Raw genomic sequence first — 18,152 nt, 5'->3', positions numbered from 1 at the left:
ACATGGAACTCCAAGAAGGAATACATTGAAACTAAAACAATACCAGGAAATCAAGTAATAGGCATACAACTATGATGATATCATGAAGTAATCTGACAATTATCAGCAGAGAAAAAATGCGTTGCCTCGAGCAATTAACTTCTCTTTTGCGTAGCTGGTTGTAGTGTAAACTTTATGTGATCTCCAGATCGGAAGATTCTCCTAACTTGATTGTGTGTGGTCGAATAATTTGTAATTACTTGGCAGGTTACAACCAAGAAGCGATCCATCATAATTGTTTCTAGCTGTTAAACTTTATCACGTCGCTGTCGGTTCTATCAATTACTACGATATTAAGTTGTTTATAACACAACTACAGTTAATAATAACATGCGCTGAAAGATTATCATTGACTCAATTACCTCCATGCTTAAAACACTTTCATTGTTAACTGTTATTTTGCACTGAATTTGTGAGTGTTTTTACAACCCAGACCCCATAGTGCAATGAAATAATGCAATGACAACAGAAAAGAAATGCAAGTTCAGTGAAACCGCTTAATCTTGCAGACATTTGGCATAACTTGTGCGGAGCAATAAAGAGATTAATATGGGTCGACGACCATCAATACATATCAGGTCATGCTTGTACATTACCACAGTTGGACTACAAAAATTTCATGATGGAATCTCTAACAAAGTAGTACATTAACAAATTGAGTTCGGATGCTGCATATATCAATTTTGTTTTTATGCAAGTAAAAACATTCTTGATCAAATGAAAACACTTTTCAAACATTAAATAAATAATAATCAAATGCCGATAATAACAAATCATGCTAATCGTCACTATAGAAAATGTTCTGGGAAAAGATTAATTTGGGTTGAACAACTGCATACTTCCTATGTAGTGTTATGTGTTCTGTAACGGACGCAAATGCGATTAACGTGGTTAAGAGAAAAATTCAATCTTACATCGTCATCGCTTGCGGTGGAAACATTTCTGTCAAAAACAAGCATCTTGTGACGTCAAAAATTTTATTAAAAACTTCTCCGGCACAGAAATCAGATGTTTATCGTCAATTTCTCACGCTTCTTGACGTACAAGCTTTTTTAATACTTACCCTTCTTTTTAAACGCTTGAGCTTTGTGTTTAAACGATTGTGTTTGTGCAAAACACTTTTGTCGTGAAGAAAGAAATTTCGTGGAAACTATTTTGAGGTTTTGGTACCAATTTTTCAAACCTGTATGACGTCATCGTAGAAGCGAAGTAGGCTATATAAAGAACAGCAATTTGGTGCAATTTCATATCGTCAACTTTAACGGAAGATCTTCATAGTCAACCATGAGAGCAGTGATTCTTCTGTTATCATTGGCTTGTTACGTCATGATGACGTACTCGCAAGAATGTCGTCAAGTCTTAACCACTGTTTGCGACAATGACGTCATCAACTCCAACATGCAAAAAGGAGAATCGTGCGTTCTGGGGTCGCTAGGGACCGACATAATAACCAGACTTGCAAGTAAGTTGATGTGAGACAAAGAATCTTTTGTTTGTTGTCAGTTTTTTAAGAAGTTTAATTTCCAGAACTCGAAGAGTTTCTCATTCCTCGGTCATGTGTTTCGTCACTACGTCACGGTCCACAACGTTTGGCCAGTGGTGTTGAAGTTTATTGCGAGGATGGATGGACGGTGAGTGAAAATCTTTCCACATTTGTAAGAGAAGCGGCGATAAATTTATTGTCACAGTAAACCGCATTCGATCTTTTCAGATTTGTCTTTTCCCACTTTTCTGTTTTTGCTTTTTATTCGAATGTACGTCTTTTTCAAACGAAAACACACATACACAAATACAAATGTTTTAGCAGACAAATAAAGCAACAAAAGACTGTATCATCTGTGTTTATTTTGGCGACATGCGAGCATCTGACATTTCGAATCATGTCAGTGTCATGGTAGTGTATGCATAATTCTAATTTCTAGTGTCATCGTGTATGGCAGCGTGAGTGTTCAACAAACGGCAAAATTATAGCGTGAACATCAATAATTACGTCGTAATCACATGGCTAATAAGTAATAACAAGAGTGGTTGTACAGATATATCATGCAGTGGCGTCAAGCGTGAAATGAAGTCTGAAATCTGATATGAAATCTGAAACTCATTCAAATTAAAGAAACGCGAAAAATCGAGATATCTGTAGCACGTACTATTGCATGTCTTTAGTTTACATACTGGAATTATTTATTTGTGGGAATGTAATACAATTTTATACTCTTTTTACAGTAAGTTAAGTTCTGGCATGTTCGGTTTGTAGATAATATGGCAGCAATCAAATCTATGTGTGCGGTATCTGTCTCTAACGTATTGAATCGAGCTCTCGGTGCTGTGACATCTTATGTAAGCTGCATTACAGTTTGTGCCATAAAAGGGTTTTTCAAAGTCTGCAGCCGTATCTTCCTTTTCGTCAGCAATTCTTCGAAATAGAAAGGGTTCTCTGCATAGAGGTTGTGCATTCATAGTTTCGTTCAGCGGAAATTGGGAGAAATCACGTTGGGTCTGAACGTTCTTACTTCGTTGTGTCGCAGGTTTTTCCAGGCTCTCGTTGGATTCCTCGCTTATGGCTTTCCTTTTGCCACCTCGGCTCTCTTTCAAATCCGAAGGTTGCTCGTTTGGGTCGTGGTTTAAATTATCCTTCAATAGACTCGCATCTGCTGGTGGTAGATTCCTTTCAACATTTTTGGCTTTTTTCTCCTTTGCTCTGATTCGAGAAGCGCCTGCCGCGGGTATTGTTTCGACGGTGCTCGTTGTCACTTCGTGACTCTCTTTGGTGGGGTGTGTTATCTCGTTCTCGTCAAGGTTCGATTGTTCAGTGATACTTGTTGGAGAGTTTTTTACACTTGAATTGTCGGTGTCTGAGTTTGATCGATAAGGGCATTCTCTGTACTAAAGTCCTTGTTTCGTACAGAGGGAGCAGGTTTGGATTTGACCGTCGTAGCTCATGGCGCATCTCATCTTTCCCAAGTATAAGTACGATGGTAGTTGATGGTCCTTCATCTGTCCTTATGTTACTTTATTAATTCTTCTACTTTCTTTTATGCCGTTTTTTTCAAAACCCAGCTGGACTGGGCCTCGGACACCACGTTTTTAAAAAAACTTTGTCAAGGTGTTTTTGGGGATAGTCGATAGGTACCCATCGCATTGTAAGGTTCGTTCTGCCGTCGCCGTGAGCAGTGACATGCTTCACCTCCGGCCTCTCTTCTCAAGTATGTCTGCAATCCGTATGGCGTTCTTCTTACTGTCTAAACTCTAAAGTGATCTTGATAATAATTCCTGGTTACTAGATAATGCCCTCGATAATACGTATCGGTATCGCGGTTTCTCTCAGCAATGAGTAGACATGTTCTCCCTTACTTTCTTTGAACATTTGAATAGTAAACTACCGGTGATTGCTATAGTCTACGTCGATGTCGTTGTTCCGTTGTCTTTTAATTTTGTCAGCATACGTGATGGGTTTTGCCATTTTCACATATGCTTTGTTTTAACTTTAAAACTTCACTCTAGTTTCTCCTTAACTTTGGCTTTACTTCACTTTCCTTCTGGCGGTCTGCTTTGATCGTGATTTTTCTTCAATACCATAGGATAGGGTTTTTACTTTTTCCACTTTTCTAAAACATAATTTTTTCTGTAAATTTCATTAAAGCTGACTTGTGCTTGGTTATAAAACGCTTTAAATAAAACTTAAAAAATAGACTCAAAATTGTGGAATATAAGTGTGTCAAATTAATATCAATTATCATTCGAATGCAACTACCATGATTACTCTGGGATTGTTTGTCGTGTTCAATTGTGCATAAATAATCATAAGGCCAAGTTGGGTCGTATGCAACGATGCGTGAAATCACTGTACTTCTATAATAACGTTGTTGTACTCGGAGTCTTAACCAAGTGATCAAACTCGAGTCGCAAATCAAGTCATTTACCTTTTCAGACTAAAGTCAAATCGAGTCATTTAGCACAAGTGACTCGAGTCAAATTGAGTCATCTGGTTAATAAAACCCGAATCAAGTCCAGTCGATTAATATTTAAAACCAAACCAAATATTCAGCAAATTTTCCATTTCTATCAACCACAAACGTTTAGGATTATTACAATTTTGGCTGCACCGTACGCATTTGTAGGCAAATAAAATAATTTTAAGTTATACTTTATTATATTCCGACCAACGAATAAAGATTCGTTTTATTTTCATGCTAAATCATAATTAAAAAGAACTGACTTGAGTTCTTTGTCGATTCTTTGAAAAAAAGTAACTCGAGTCATTATTGTTTTCGTTTCATGGAACATGTGAAACAATTGCATTGAATGGCGTATGTACTTTGCAGTGATAACGGTCAAAATTTAACCATCACCACGTAGACCTGAATTATTTCACCCAAATCACCTGCATTTAAAATCTACCTGGAACCTTAGTTTGATGTTTTCTCAACATGAAAGTTTTAGCGATCACCCGAACTCACATATCACTAGAAAATAAGGTCGGAGTTAATTAGACGCTTTGCGTATTGTTTGTGACGTGTAAATGGCTTTGTGTTATATTTTATGATAACGTAATATTATTATCATTTTTGACGTAATAAACTGAAGACTATTTCAATATTTAAATGTACTACACTTGTGCTGAAATGTAAATAAAATCACTAACAGATTTTTCAAAGACGAATTGATGGAAGTGTTGATTTCGGGCGACGATGGGACGATTACGCGAAAGGTTTTGGCCAGATTGATGGGGAATTTTGGCTCGGTAAGAGGAAGTTAGTTCAACTTAAACACATTTTATTTTGATGTTTTTCGTTTTATTATTCGTGCTTCATTACTTACAGGACTCGAAAACATCCACAAGATGACGCGTGAAGGAGGATGCAGACTCAAGATAGAGCTGTGGGATTTCTACGGAAACCAACGTCACGCCGATTATAGGTTATAAGATAATTGTTGTGACATAAATAACGAAGATGATAAAATTCAAAGATTCATTAAATCAACTCAAAAGTTTCTTGGGTAAATTATAACTTAGCGGTCTGGATTGGAATCTTTTAAAGCAAGTTGTTGTTTTTGCAGCTCGTTTTCGATTGAATCTGCTGAAAATTTATATCGGCTTCGTGTTTCCGGATACAGCGGAAATGCAGGGGACAGTTTATCATATAACAATGGTCGCCCATTCTCGACAGAAGATAGCGACAACGATTCATCGTAAGTCATTTTACGTTTAGCAACAAATATGCCCAAATATGAAATTCCAAGTACATCATCTTATGTTCAGGAACAAATATGGTCAACTCAATAAACATTAAGTGCCACAACCTCAGTAGGATTTTCAGTTTTATCCTGCCAGTAGCGTATAAGATAGAATATAAATAGAAGGAAAAAATTAATTTTAATCTTTCATGTTTTAATACACTAGTAATATAAACTGCTCAACTCACTTTGGAGGAACTCAGGGATGGTGGTTTGTTGGCTGCGGCAATTCATACCTCAATGGAGTCTGGATGCGTCAATCAGGGGGATTTTATCACGGAATTGTTTGGTATCATTGGAAGAAATTGCGTGAAACTCTTAAAGAAACTAAAATGAAACTTCGTTGCGACTGAATGAAATCCATGAGTTGATTTTAACCAACCAAGTAAACATTGAACTGTATTTAGACCGGCAACGTAGGAAAATGTAACTATAAGTTGCCACCCATATTACGTCATAATCTATACATTTTGTCATTCCGTTATACCGCACGTCATAATATAATATAAGGTTGTCTTGCCAAATTTGTTCGGGACATTGTGATGTGTTGATATCGAATGACTCAGTGTAAGTTTTTCATTTAAAAACTTTGCAGATTGCTGTCGTGTTTAGATAAAACTTTTACAAAGGTTACAAATATAACTTACAAACAACAAAACAAACCTTAAAAAATTTGCACGAAGACAAACTCTGAGTCATGCGACATTTTTACGTCACATTACCCGGTACAAATTTGGCACCACACTGTCATTCAATTATACGATCCACGTGTATATATTCGCGTTGTTTTTACTAGGGCTGGGAATTTAGCCGATTGTCTTTAGCCGTAAGCCACTATAGTCGTATATTATTAATAAATGTCATTAAAAGGGTTTTATTAGCAACTTATGATATGTCAGCCCACAAAGTTGGTATTCAAACATTAACATTATTAACAGAGTAACAAATTTCCTTGAATTAATGGATTACAAAAAACGTTGCTCCAAATTATCCACCACATTTAAGTTTTAGTCTGATGGCTAACAAAATCTTTAGTCTCCAAGATCTCTTAGCCGCTAGCGGTGATTATTGTTAACCGACCAATTTGTTCCAGCCCTAGTTTTTACAAGACATTTGTTTATAAACCGATACATACAAAGCCGTGCAGACGATAAAAACAATGATTTGTTATAAACAGCAGACTAGCATACATACGAGTGAGTTATATGAACACAAATATGTAAGTAGAAGTCGCTTTTTACGTCACCGCTGTCAGTCTCATAATCCACGACGCTGAGATGGTTAACCCTTTTAATTAAGCTTTCCCGCTTTAAAACAAACTACAGCACTACACTACACTACTACACTACACTACACTACTACACTGAATACAACTTTTGTATCTACCATACAAAATGTTTTTCCTCAACATTACCACCTAACGACAATGACATGACATCTCTTTCTGGTACATCATCGTCGATGTGCCTGACAAAGAAGATTTCAATATGCAGCGAGTTGAAACGTCATCACATCTAGTAAGAGATCGTCATCGGTGTGCAATTGTGCTGTACAATCTAGTGCTCGACACCAACGCCCAAAATTATTACCATATATCGCCACACGAAACCGGGCTTCCGCCTGGGATGGGGTTTCTAATACGGTTGGCTTGATTTTGCCATCCACTGATGTACAGCATTGGACCTATAAAGGATCAGCAATCTGTGGCTTGAACATATCACCTGCTCGTTTGCTATAATCTGAAAAACCTGGCTTTAAATGTGGAATATTTGGCTTCTGTATTTCTGTGTTTAGTGGCCATGCTAGTTGTCATCAGCAAGTTGACATCATGATTATTATTGTTAATGACGAATTGTTGTTGACGAATTGATGTTGTTGACGAATTGATGATTTCGTTGTTGGCACTACCATTATTTCCTTCACGGTTTAACCTTTGCCACGTATCTCGTGCATTAGCGTGTGATTAGCAACTAGCACTGTTTTTCGTCCCCATCGCGCCAATGACGAAAGATAAAATGATTTATTGAATCTGAACTTTTGTAACTTTTTGGTGTAAAACTCTGTTTATGCAAACAATTCCCACTTACACCGCTGTTGGAAATTACCGACGTGGCGAATGAGTCAAATTTTGTTTTGACACTGGCGTAAGTGGCAGATTTATTTTTTCTGGCGTAAAGTGTGTTTCATCCAGTTAACCTATAATCAGGCTACAGTACTCTTTACCAATGTCCATCATATAACGGTGACGGTTGTGCTTTCCATTCATCATCATTGTTTCAGTGGAAACTGATGTTATTCTATGGAGTCTTCTATAAAAAGAGCACTCTGATGGTGGTAATTGTAGAAACTTTAGTCAGATCCTTCCGCAGTTATAGAAGGATGAGAAATAAGATCCCTGTCTCAAGGAATTAATTGCCATAATAATATTTTGCCAAACAGATATGCAGAGGCTTCGTGCCCATAAATCAGACATTTCCTGAAATCATCGTAAGACCCAGTGTGGGGTGTTTAATCTGAAGCTTGTGATGTTATCAACTCATTGCACATAATAATTTACACACCCTAATAAGCTGACTCACAAAGACAGAAGATTATCGCGTTTCGCGAATATAACAATAGCACCATGCTGAAGCGAGTTTCCTGGTTCAGACACCTGACTTCCTGGCTGAATCGCAAGAAACGGCGCAAATGAGAAGACAGCAGATTTCTTACGGGTATTAAGTTTCGTTATTGCAATTAGAAAATTTGTTTTGAGCAAGCTTGTTACACAGCTACGTTTAATCGTCACTAAGTTGGTCGAAATATTCGAAATATTTGAAATATTTCTGGTTAGAGAAACTGTTTTTCTAGAAGTGATAAGTACAGAAGCAGTGAAATGGAACATTTTCAGGATTTGATTTCATTAACCCTAACACATTAGCACAACAAAGCTTTCCTGTAAGTGTGTTTTTGATGACTGGATCTTCTTAGGCGATTTCACTAAAGGCTACAATATGTTTGTTTGCTCATTTATGCAAACGTGTAAGACCACAGCTTATAGTCTAAGACTGTAAGTGAAAAATGTGTAAAATGTGTTAAGCGTCAAACGAGCTTTTGCATTTTATCGCTTCCTGGCTGAATCACAAGAATTAAAAAACGCGCGATGCTTAATTAGAAAACAAATATCTTATGTGCCTTAAACTATTTTGTTACAATTTTATCACATGACTTCGTCATAGTCGACAGTTTTGTTATAAGACTTCTATTTAAATTGAAGCTTTTATGAGAAAAATTTCAACTGAACTATGAAAGGAAGTTTTCGTTTGTTGCTCTTGGTGTACTACGTCACAATGACCTACTCGCAACAATGCAGGCAATCTGTGAAGACAATCTGTGATGACGACACAACGTTTACTTGGACTCGAAAACTTGACAAAAGTGACGTCGCATGTCCTGAAGATGGGGAAATGAATGAAGATGAAGAGAATGACAACCAAACCGCATGTTGCAACCTGGGACCGCTTAGAACCGACATAGTCACCAGGCTGACCAGTAAGTTCAAGTAGAAGCAAACGTATGGCAACTATTTTTATTTCCTGTCAACATTTCTTTCCAGAAATCGAGGAGCTTCTTACATCTCCCAATACCACGACCATGGCAACTACCACTGTTACCACGACAACGCCATCAACTGCAACCAGCACTGTGGTGACGACAACTCCATCAACTACAACCAGCACAGTTACCACGACAACAACATCTAGCATTACGTCATGTTCTACGTCATCAAGCAACGGTCCCCACACTTTGACGAGTGGAATTGAAGTTTACTGCGAGGATGGATGGACGGTGAGTGAAAGACTTTCCACAGTTATTAGTGGAAAAGCTTACAAATTATATTGAACTTTGTATTGAAAGGTATAAAAATATATATAAGAGTATATACGTACTTACTGTGTAGTATTAAAGCGATAGTTATCAAGTTGTGTGGAATTAACCGAAATTATTAGTTTGAAGTTTTCTTAATTTGAAATTTCTAACTATTGCCCGAACTCACATATCACTAAAAAATGAGCTCCTAATTAACGACAAACCTTGCGTGTTGAAAGCAAAGTGTAAATAGTATCGTGCGTGACATGTAAATGATGTTGTACTTTATTATATTGTGACGAAATAGACTAATGATGATTTCACCTACTACCATTTTGCTAAAATGTAAAATTGAACTATTAAAAGGTTTTTCAAAGAAGAATTGACGGAAGTGGGAATTTTAGTCGACGATGGGACGACTACGCGAACGGTTTTGGTCAGATTAACGGGGAATTTTGGCTTGGTAAGAGGAAGTTAGTTCAACATAAACGCATTTTATTTTGATGTTTTTTGTTATTATTCGTGCTTCATTACTTACAGGACTCGACAACATCCACGAAATGACGCGTGGAGGGGGATGCAGACTCAAGGTGGAGCTGTGGGATTTCGATGGAAACCAACGTCACGCCGATTATAGGTCATAAAACGATTGTTATGACATAAATAACGAAGTTGTAGAAATTCATAGATTTATTAATCAACGTAAAACTTTGTTGAGTAAATGACAACTTAGTTGTCTGGATTCTAATCTTTTAAAGCAAGTTGTTGTTTTTGCAGCTCGTTTTCGATCGAATCTGCAGAAAATTTATATCGGCTTCGTGTTTCCGGATACAGCGGAAATGCAGGAGACAGTTTAATAAATCACAATGGTCACCCATTCTCGACGGAAGATAACGACAACGATTCCTAGTACGTCATCTTATGTTCAGTAACAAATTTGTTCAACTTAATAAACATTAAGTGCCACAACCTCAGTAGGATTTTCAGTTATATCCTGCCAGTAACGAATAAGATAGAATATAAATAGATGCAACAAAGTAATTTTAATCTTTCATGTTTTAATATATTAGTGGTGGTGGAAACTGCGCAACTGACTATGGAAGTCAAGGTTGGTGGTTTGATGCCTGCTTCCAATCAGCACTCAATGGAGTCTGGATGCGTCAATCAAATCAACGTTGGCATGGAATTATTTGGTTTCATTGGAAAGGAGGGAGCGAACCTCTTAAAGAAACTAAAATGAAACTTCGTTGCGACTGAATGAAATCCACGAGTTGATTTTAACCAACCAAGTAAACATTGAACTGTATTTAGACCGGCAACGCAGCAAAATGTAACTATAAGTTGCCACGTGTATTACGTCATAATATATACACTCTGTCATTCCTTTATATTGTAGCCTACATCATAATGTAATATACGATTTTCTTGCCAAATTTGTTCGGGGCATTGTGACGTAATCATCTCGCATGACTCAGTGTAAGTTTTCATTCAAAAACTTTGCAGAATGCTGTCGTATTCAGGTAAAACTTAAAGGTACAAATTTAACTTACAAATAACAAAACAAACGTTGAAAATTTTGCAGAAAGACAAACTATGAGTCATGCGACATTTTTACGTCACAATGCCCAGTACAAATTTAGAACCACACCGTCATTCAATTATACGTTCCACGTGTATATATTCGCGTTGTTTTTACTTGGGCTTGGAATTTTAGCCAATTTTCTTTAACCGTTAGCCACCTTAGTCGCTAATTGTCATGTCACATTGTTAATCACAGGCAAAGCCCTATATTATTAACAAATGTGATTAAAAGAATTTTATTAGCAACTTATGTTATGTCAGCCCACAAAGTTGGTATTCAAACATTAACATTATTAACAGAGTAACAAATTTCCTTGAATTAATGGATTACAAAAAATGTTGCTCCAAATAACCACCACATTTAAGTTTTAGTCTGATGGCTAACAAAATCTTTAGTCTCCAAGATCTCTTAGCCGCTAGCGGTGATTATTGTTAACCGACCAATTTGTTCCAGCCCTAGTTTTTACAAGACATTTGTTTATAAACCGATACATACAAAGCCGTGTTGACGATGTAAACGATGATTTTTTATAAACAGCAGGCCAGCATACATATGAGTGAGTTATATGAACACCAATATGTAAGTAGAGGTCGCTTTTTACGTCACCGCTGTCAGTCTCATAATCCATGCATGACGCTGAGATGGTTCCGGAAAATCACCATCAATATGAAAGACCGAATAATTCCGCTGAGCTTCATTTCAACGAAAAGAAAAAACTTATCTTACGTTAAATTCAACGCTTTTAATTAAGCTTTCCCGCTTTAAAACGAACTACAGCTATTGTAACCAAACTTTTTCTGACCAGGTAAGCTCCCCGCTTTAACGGCTAGTCAATCAGCCGGACTCTCTTATTTTTACGAGTCTTTCTTGAATAAAAACAAACGTCTTCTCTTTATTAAAACCAAACGTAGACTAACTCAACTCCACCCAAAAACTTGTCAGCCGAGCAACCAACCAAACACAGAATTAATCTTGGCCACATAGCAAGAAAATAAGCGTGGGGCGTTAATTACCAAATAGGTCTACAGGGGTAGTGCGGTGACGCGGAACAAGAAACAAGCTAAAAAAAAACCTGCACGTGTAAATGGTAAAGAAGTGCGACAGTGCGAGAGAAGTTATGAAAACCGACAAGTATACGCAAGTACACATAAATGAAGTAATGAACAGCACCTATAGAAACGGATGACACACACATATTGGACTAAATTACTGTATAATATAATGCAGCAGAAAAACAGTGCACGCACACACTAAGGTAAAAACTCCCTAACAGTTTACGGGGTAGTAAATATAAAACAAACACTAAGTAGTCATAAACAGCTTACACCGTAAACTAGTGCTTTACAAACCGGGTGTTACAACGTTAAAATGCAGTGCTTATAAAACAGGTGTGAAAAGATATTCTCGTGACACTATCACTGAATACAACTTTTGTTAATGATTTATTCGTTGCAGGCATCAAAGTAAATTGCGCAAAGTGTTTGTTTGTCAGATCCGTTTTTGGAGTTTTATTTCTTATGCGGTGCAAACAAACTGAAGAATGTTGTTTATTTTATTGGAAATCTTTGGTTTTGTTTCAAAATAACCGAATGGCGACTTCATACATCAGAAATAATTAAGGTTCCCGCATCAAATATTCGGGTTCACTTTTGATAGATGTTACTCAAACCAAGGTACTTTGCATCCTCCTTGTAGTTGATTTGACATGGCTTGGTGAAATCACAAACATTGGGATTACGATATAACTTAGATCTACAAAAGTGTTTTCTCGTCCTCAAAGAACTCTCATATCGATAAAACTAATTGGCTAAACGAAAAGAGACGCCATTTTCAAACTCCAGCTAAATGGAAGGCAAGATGATTTTTAAATATGTTTAGTTGAACGTTACTTTGACGAATTACAAAAAGAAGGTAACATATAGATAAAGCTAATTGGCTAAATGGTTTAAAGGTAATGTCCAAATGGTTTAATAATAACATGGGACTCTAAAAGATTACGTTAAAAGAAAAACAATACCAGGAAAGCAACTGATACTGCGATGATGATACTGTGACAACCGAACCATAACCACAACCACGTGACTCTATGACACGTCATAACCTTGCGTTTGGAAAACTTCCGCGTTAGAAACAATCATGCAAAGATCTTGTGATCACAAACAAAAACGAACAGCTGATCAAAGAAGATTCTGGGATCAACGTCTGCTGTATAAAAACCTTACCTCGCTTGAACTGGTACAACAATTTGGATAACACATACGTCAGAATTCACAGGTCAAAATTAGCCAAGATGGTGCAACGTTTGGAAGTCAACAACGGAATGAACAGAAGAAAGATTTATGCATTACAAAGAAATTATGTAACCATATAAATAAGCGATGCATTTCATTTTCAAAAAAAAGAACAACAGAAAATAGAGAACTGAAAAGAGAAACGCGAAAACTAATTTAAGCAATCAGAGAGGTGATTTATGCTGGAAGGAATCAATTATTTTGCGAGTCTGCAACGTTAATTTCTATACAGTGGATCGAGTGTATTTAAGGCAAACGTGAATATCTCGATTAAATTATCTGGCGACCGGAAGCTGCAAATAAAAGTGGTGTTCTCTTTGCTACTGTGGTATTCATTTCTTTGCAGGCAATCTAATCGATAAGTTAGTGTGCGTTAAATTGCATTTACATATTGAAACAAACGGAGCAGTCAGAGCTCTCTGTCAGCAGAGAGAGACTCATCAACCGACAAAGACGATAGCTAAATCAAAGACAGCTATCCAATGTGACGATTTGTGGACACTGCTTATACTCAAACTCATAGTGACATCATAATTACGTCGATTACGACTAGGCAGCATAAAACGTCATAGGAGATTGACGCCAAGTAACTTAGCATAAAGCAAGCACGTAAAAACTTGCAGCACACAATTGGTGAATGTGACCTTGAAACTATGAAGGAGGCGCCTGAATGCAACCACTAAAAGCCGAGCTATAACAAAAACTTTATGTTGTCACTATTTCACCAGAAAAAATCGTAGGTTCAAATCTACCTTCTAATCTAAATTCTATTAAATCTAAAAGTTAAATTCTAAATTAAAATTCTAATCTAAAAGTTTTATTAAACCCCAAGTAGCTTAAATAAACTTTTTGCGTGGTCATTCTCCTAACCTAACCACCTATCTTTAACTATGGGCTACGTGACCTACTTTCTGTGAATTAGTCACTAAAAATATTAACTTACAGCAATCTCCCGTGTACCCAACTTGAATCTGGTCGGTTTTGTGCGTACTTAGCAATGTTTTCGTTTTTTCTCCTCTTGCAGTGTGAACAGTGACAGTACTGCGCATCACAAATCAACCATTTTAAGTCGCAACAATTACACAAGTGTAATTTCGTCAGCTGCGTTTACTGTTACAACAACACATGCAAGAACCTTGGTCCTTGAGGTGAACTTTTTCATTTAGATCAGTAAAGTAGGCCTGAGCATCAAACTTGTAATAGCGAATATATTATTAGTGTACCACATGTGTTCTTAACCGGTGGGCCACAGGAGCATTTAGAGGTGGGCCACAGAGATATTTGAAAAATTATAAAGTTGGTGAAAAATTTACTTTTATTTAGTTGGTGACAATTTTGTAACGTCCAAATTAGCATTGTTGTTTGATCAAATTATATGATTTAAGTGATAATGATTTATATGATTTTGTGTCGCCCAAAACTCCAGGTCCAGGCCCAAAACTTAGGTGATCAGCATTGAAAGTGGGCCACGAGCAAACGAAAGTGGGCCACGACTATAAAAAGGTTAAGAACCCCTGGTGTACCAGGTCATGGATTCCAATCTGAATGCACTTTATACAACGCTTGCATAAGATGGGCACGATGGTATTGATGGGCACGGTAGCCTACAATAAAATTGTACAATTTTGTTGCGGATGAAATTACATTGTGTATTACATTACACATTGTATTGTGTTAGGCGGTTAGTAGTATAATTGCACAGTACTCATGTAGAGTTCCAGAACCCTATGTGCGCGCTTGTAAGTTGCTGAAAAGTAGAGTTCAGTACAGTAATACATTAGTAGTGATTTTTATGACAATGACGAAAAAAACAAAAAAATTCTTCCAAACTTGAATCCGGATTTTTTGACAAATTTATGCGTACTTAGCTGGGATGTGTACTTAAACGGGAGATTGCTGTTCCTAAAAGAAGGTCTTAAAGCGAAAGAAAAATTGCGGCCATGATAACCGATGTCATTAAACAGTAATTTTTAAGTGAAAGATTTTGCCTTCAATGATAAAATCTTGATATGTGATGCAATTGGTTTTATGAAACCTTGATGGGTTTTCGTAAATTGCGTTTGCTATCTCGACACTTGTGTTTTCTAGTAACTGTGTGTACAGTGTACACACCTGTCGTGTGTATTATTTAGTGTTTTCTGAGTGTAGCATTTTTTCATGGCGCGGGTAAGAAGTCCACGTGCCCGGGTGTCTTATGATTCTATTTCTTGTTTTATGTTGGCAATCACCAAGTTCTATAGTTTCTGTACCGCTAGAAATACAAAAGCGGTGGCAGCGAGATTCGTTGAGATAAGAAAAATTATCCGTAGATGAAAACGTGCAAGTGACGTCAACAGCAATGAAAGAATAGTGAAAGAGTTTCATATCTGCGTTTAGCGGCATGTAACGTGCTGAAAAAGACACAGCGGTTCCAGTGTTTGATGCCTTCAATAAATCGAAAGAAAAATGGCCCAAACTATTTGCAGAGCATCACATGAACGTTTGCAACGTCACGCCCGAAGATAAGGAGGTTGGTTGGAAAACCTAAGCACTTGTTGAAATTATGTTTGGTGACGAAAACGTAGCTGACACGGTCTTTTCAGAAAAATCACACGAAGGCCGACATTGAGTGTTTGTTAATCAAAACAGGCAGATTGTTACGATAAAACAAAAGATTGTTAACTGTTGCTGAAAAATCTTTTCTAGATTTAATCTACTTCCTGGTTGTATGGTGAGTTTGGCCAGCAAAGATTTTAAGCTTTGTGTAGGCTGCACAATTTTGTCAAACATTTGTTTTTCAACTTAGTGCTGTTGTTGCTTCCTATCACCCAGTGCCCAGTGTGTCATTTCTTTCCAAATACTCGGGATTCGACTGATTAAAAACAATTGGAATTGAGCCTTCTAGTCTCTTTGAGTTGGCATCACGGTGATTTGAAAACTTGCAGCTTCCCATTGTTAAAAATGGCGAGAACCAAGTTCGTGCGAATTACACAATAAGATGAGCTGTAACCTGCCGTGAAAAGGGTCTATTGTTCTTTGTTAAATTTCGTCTGTCTGTCGTCAGTTGCGAGATTATTGTTCGATTTAATCGCTATCATTCACTCCTCACCAGGGTGATATCGTTTAATTAAAGTCTCCATTTAATTGTTTTGTATTTTTTTTTCTTCTAATGCTGGAATACCTTTTTCTGTATTGATCAGGTCATTTCAGTTTTGCAAGGGCTGACGTTAGGTCAGAAAGTAAATTCAGAATTTTCCAGTGGGGATTCATGTTGTATCAAGAAGTAAAATATTTTAGTGCTAAGAGTTTGTTATTGTTTAAATTTTTTAACTTATTATTGCGCCAGTTCTCAGCAAGGTTGTCTAAATGTTTAATAATACTTTCAGCTACTCATAACTAAATATTTAATTATTTTAGGCATTAATCAAAGAATTCTCTTAAATATAGGGCCGTGTACGTTTTTTGTAATATGTTGGCAATATTGTAAAACTTATTGAAATTTCATTTTCGGAATGAAAAGTAAAAATAACGCCACCGCAGGAGGAAAGTCAAAAACTATATATTTGAAAAAATATGCAGCGGAAAACAACAAAGACCAAGCAACGAAGACAAATAAAACCCAGTTTGGGTCAGCAGATGATTCATTTTCGGCTGAAAATGCTCCTGAAGAATTATTTAATTCTCCAATATCTTCATCCACAAAGTTTCTAAGTGAAGTTGAAGAAGCTTCGTCAACATCTGAAGATGACGCAACATCGTCCTGTTCGAAGGATTCTTCCGAAGTTGAGATGTCGCCGTGGGATTCCATGGTGTTCAACTCGACAAAGGAATACTGTGTGCAGCCAAACTATTCTAAAAGAAAATACAGTGTTTCTTTTGAGAATGACGCTGACGTTTCAACAACGCCAAAACGTCCTGCTGGCTTTTTTCCCGTCTCCTCGAACTCCCCAATCATTTCAAGTGTTCCTCGTAAAAGAACTGCACGAATGTCGGCAAAATCAAAACAAGTCAGTTTTTTCTTTAAGGCATTGGACCAAGACTGTGCAATCCAATGCTAGAACTTTTTCAATAAAAGGGCGTTTTGTGACTTTGGGTGAAAAATCCATGAAACCAAAACAATTCACCAACATTATTCTCAAAAATCTCATTTAAACAAACAATTTTACGACGCTATGCCAGTTGTGTTACTGTTTGCATTTTGATTTTAAAAATTTTTGCAACTCTCTATTGAAATAATTTCAAGGGTTTTCACCGTCGCAGATAAGAACCGCTGGACTTTTTGTGTCACGACTTGTGTCTTGACTTCTACATTTAACATACTGACACTGTAACTCTACTTGCCATTTGTTGTTAATTTAAATGCTTGCGCAAAGTTTTCACAAACCTGCGACTCTCTTCCATAGTTTGGTTTGATCAATCCTGAAGGATTCCTTTACAGTAGCTTAGACGTGCAGTGTGTGGTGATACAGATTTCGTAGATGGCTATAGGGGTCCTTTTCCATTTATTATTCCTAGCTGTTGTTTGAAAAACGTGATTGTGTTAGTTTTTCTGCGAAAATTTTCGATTAATTGTTCCTTGTAAACGCACTTACCAAACTTATGGTGCCTTTATGGTAACGTTTTGCAATAAATTTTGTTTCCATCAACAATTTTATAAATTTTATCGCGAATACAAAGAAAATTTTTACATGATTTAATTTTGATAAAATCAAAAATAAAACCATTAGACTACAAACAGTTTTGAACGACGAAAAAATATTTTACGTTTATTAGGTATCACGAAGTCTGAAGCTGTATTTTCCGGTGCATCTGTTGTGCAAAGGTGTCACTTATCGAGCAACAAACAATACAACTTGATTACATTAATCTTGTCGGCAGCTAATTAGTTATAACTTATAACTTAGAGGGCTGGCCTTGTAATAATGCGGCTCGTGTTTAATATCTAGCAGCGCTATTGTTGTGATGTCTTTGAGCAAGGCATTAACCACGCTTGCTCCTGTTCAGTGAACCTGATGAATACAGACGTACTATACAGTTGCAGATTCGGGCAAAACATTGTAACGTATGCGATGAGGTTTTGATACGCGAGAAGACGCCGATATACTTTCCATAGCTCGTTTATAACCTGACACCTTACAAAGCGTGCTCACTGCTCATTCCAGCCTCAAAATCGGCTA

The 18,152-nt window shown here is 36.9% G+C and overlaps 2 protein-coding genes across 2 annotated transcripts; both read left to right on the top strand.

Annotated features, from left to right (window-relative positions):
* Positions 1–1,274: 1,274 nt before the first annotated feature.
* LOC143450162 (ficolin-2-like) lies at positions 1,275–6,158 on the top strand. Its single transcript, XM_076950598.1, has 6 exons — positions 1,275–1,501; positions 1,567–1,670; positions 4,684–4,780; positions 4,860–4,956; positions 5,098–5,229; positions 5,441–6,158. The coding sequence occupies exons 1-6, from the start codon at positions 1,324–1,326 to the stop codon at positions 5,625–5,627; spliced, it is 795 nt and encodes a 264-aa protein (XP_076806713.1). The 5' UTR covers positions 1,275–1,323; the 3' UTR covers positions 5,628–6,158.
* Positions 6,159–8,496: 2,338 nt separating this feature from the next.
* LOC143450161 (fibrinogen-like protein A) lies at positions 8,497–11,254 on the top strand. Its single transcript, XM_076950597.1, has 6 exons — positions 8,497–8,805; positions 8,870–9,102; positions 9,490–9,586; positions 9,664–9,760; positions 9,901–10,032; positions 10,194–11,254. Exons 1-6 carry the CDS (start codon positions 8,559–8,561, stop codon positions 10,378–10,380), a joined length of 993 nt encoding a protein of 330 aa, XP_076806712.1. The 5' UTR covers positions 8,497–8,558; the 3' UTR covers positions 10,381–11,254.
* Positions 11,255–18,152: the final 6,898 nt, after the last annotated feature.

The sequence above is a fragment of the Clavelina lepadiformis genome, chromosome 3 (assembly GCF_947623445.1).
Source record: "Clavelina lepadiformis chromosome 3, kaClaLepa1.1, whole genome shotgun sequence".
Lineage (NCBI taxonomy): Eukaryota > Metazoa > Chordata > Ascidiacea > Aplousobranchia > Clavelinidae > Clavelina > Clavelina lepadiformis.
The sequence above is the reverse complement of the archived record's forward strand: the minus strand, read 5'-3'. Positions and strand labels throughout refer to the sequence as shown.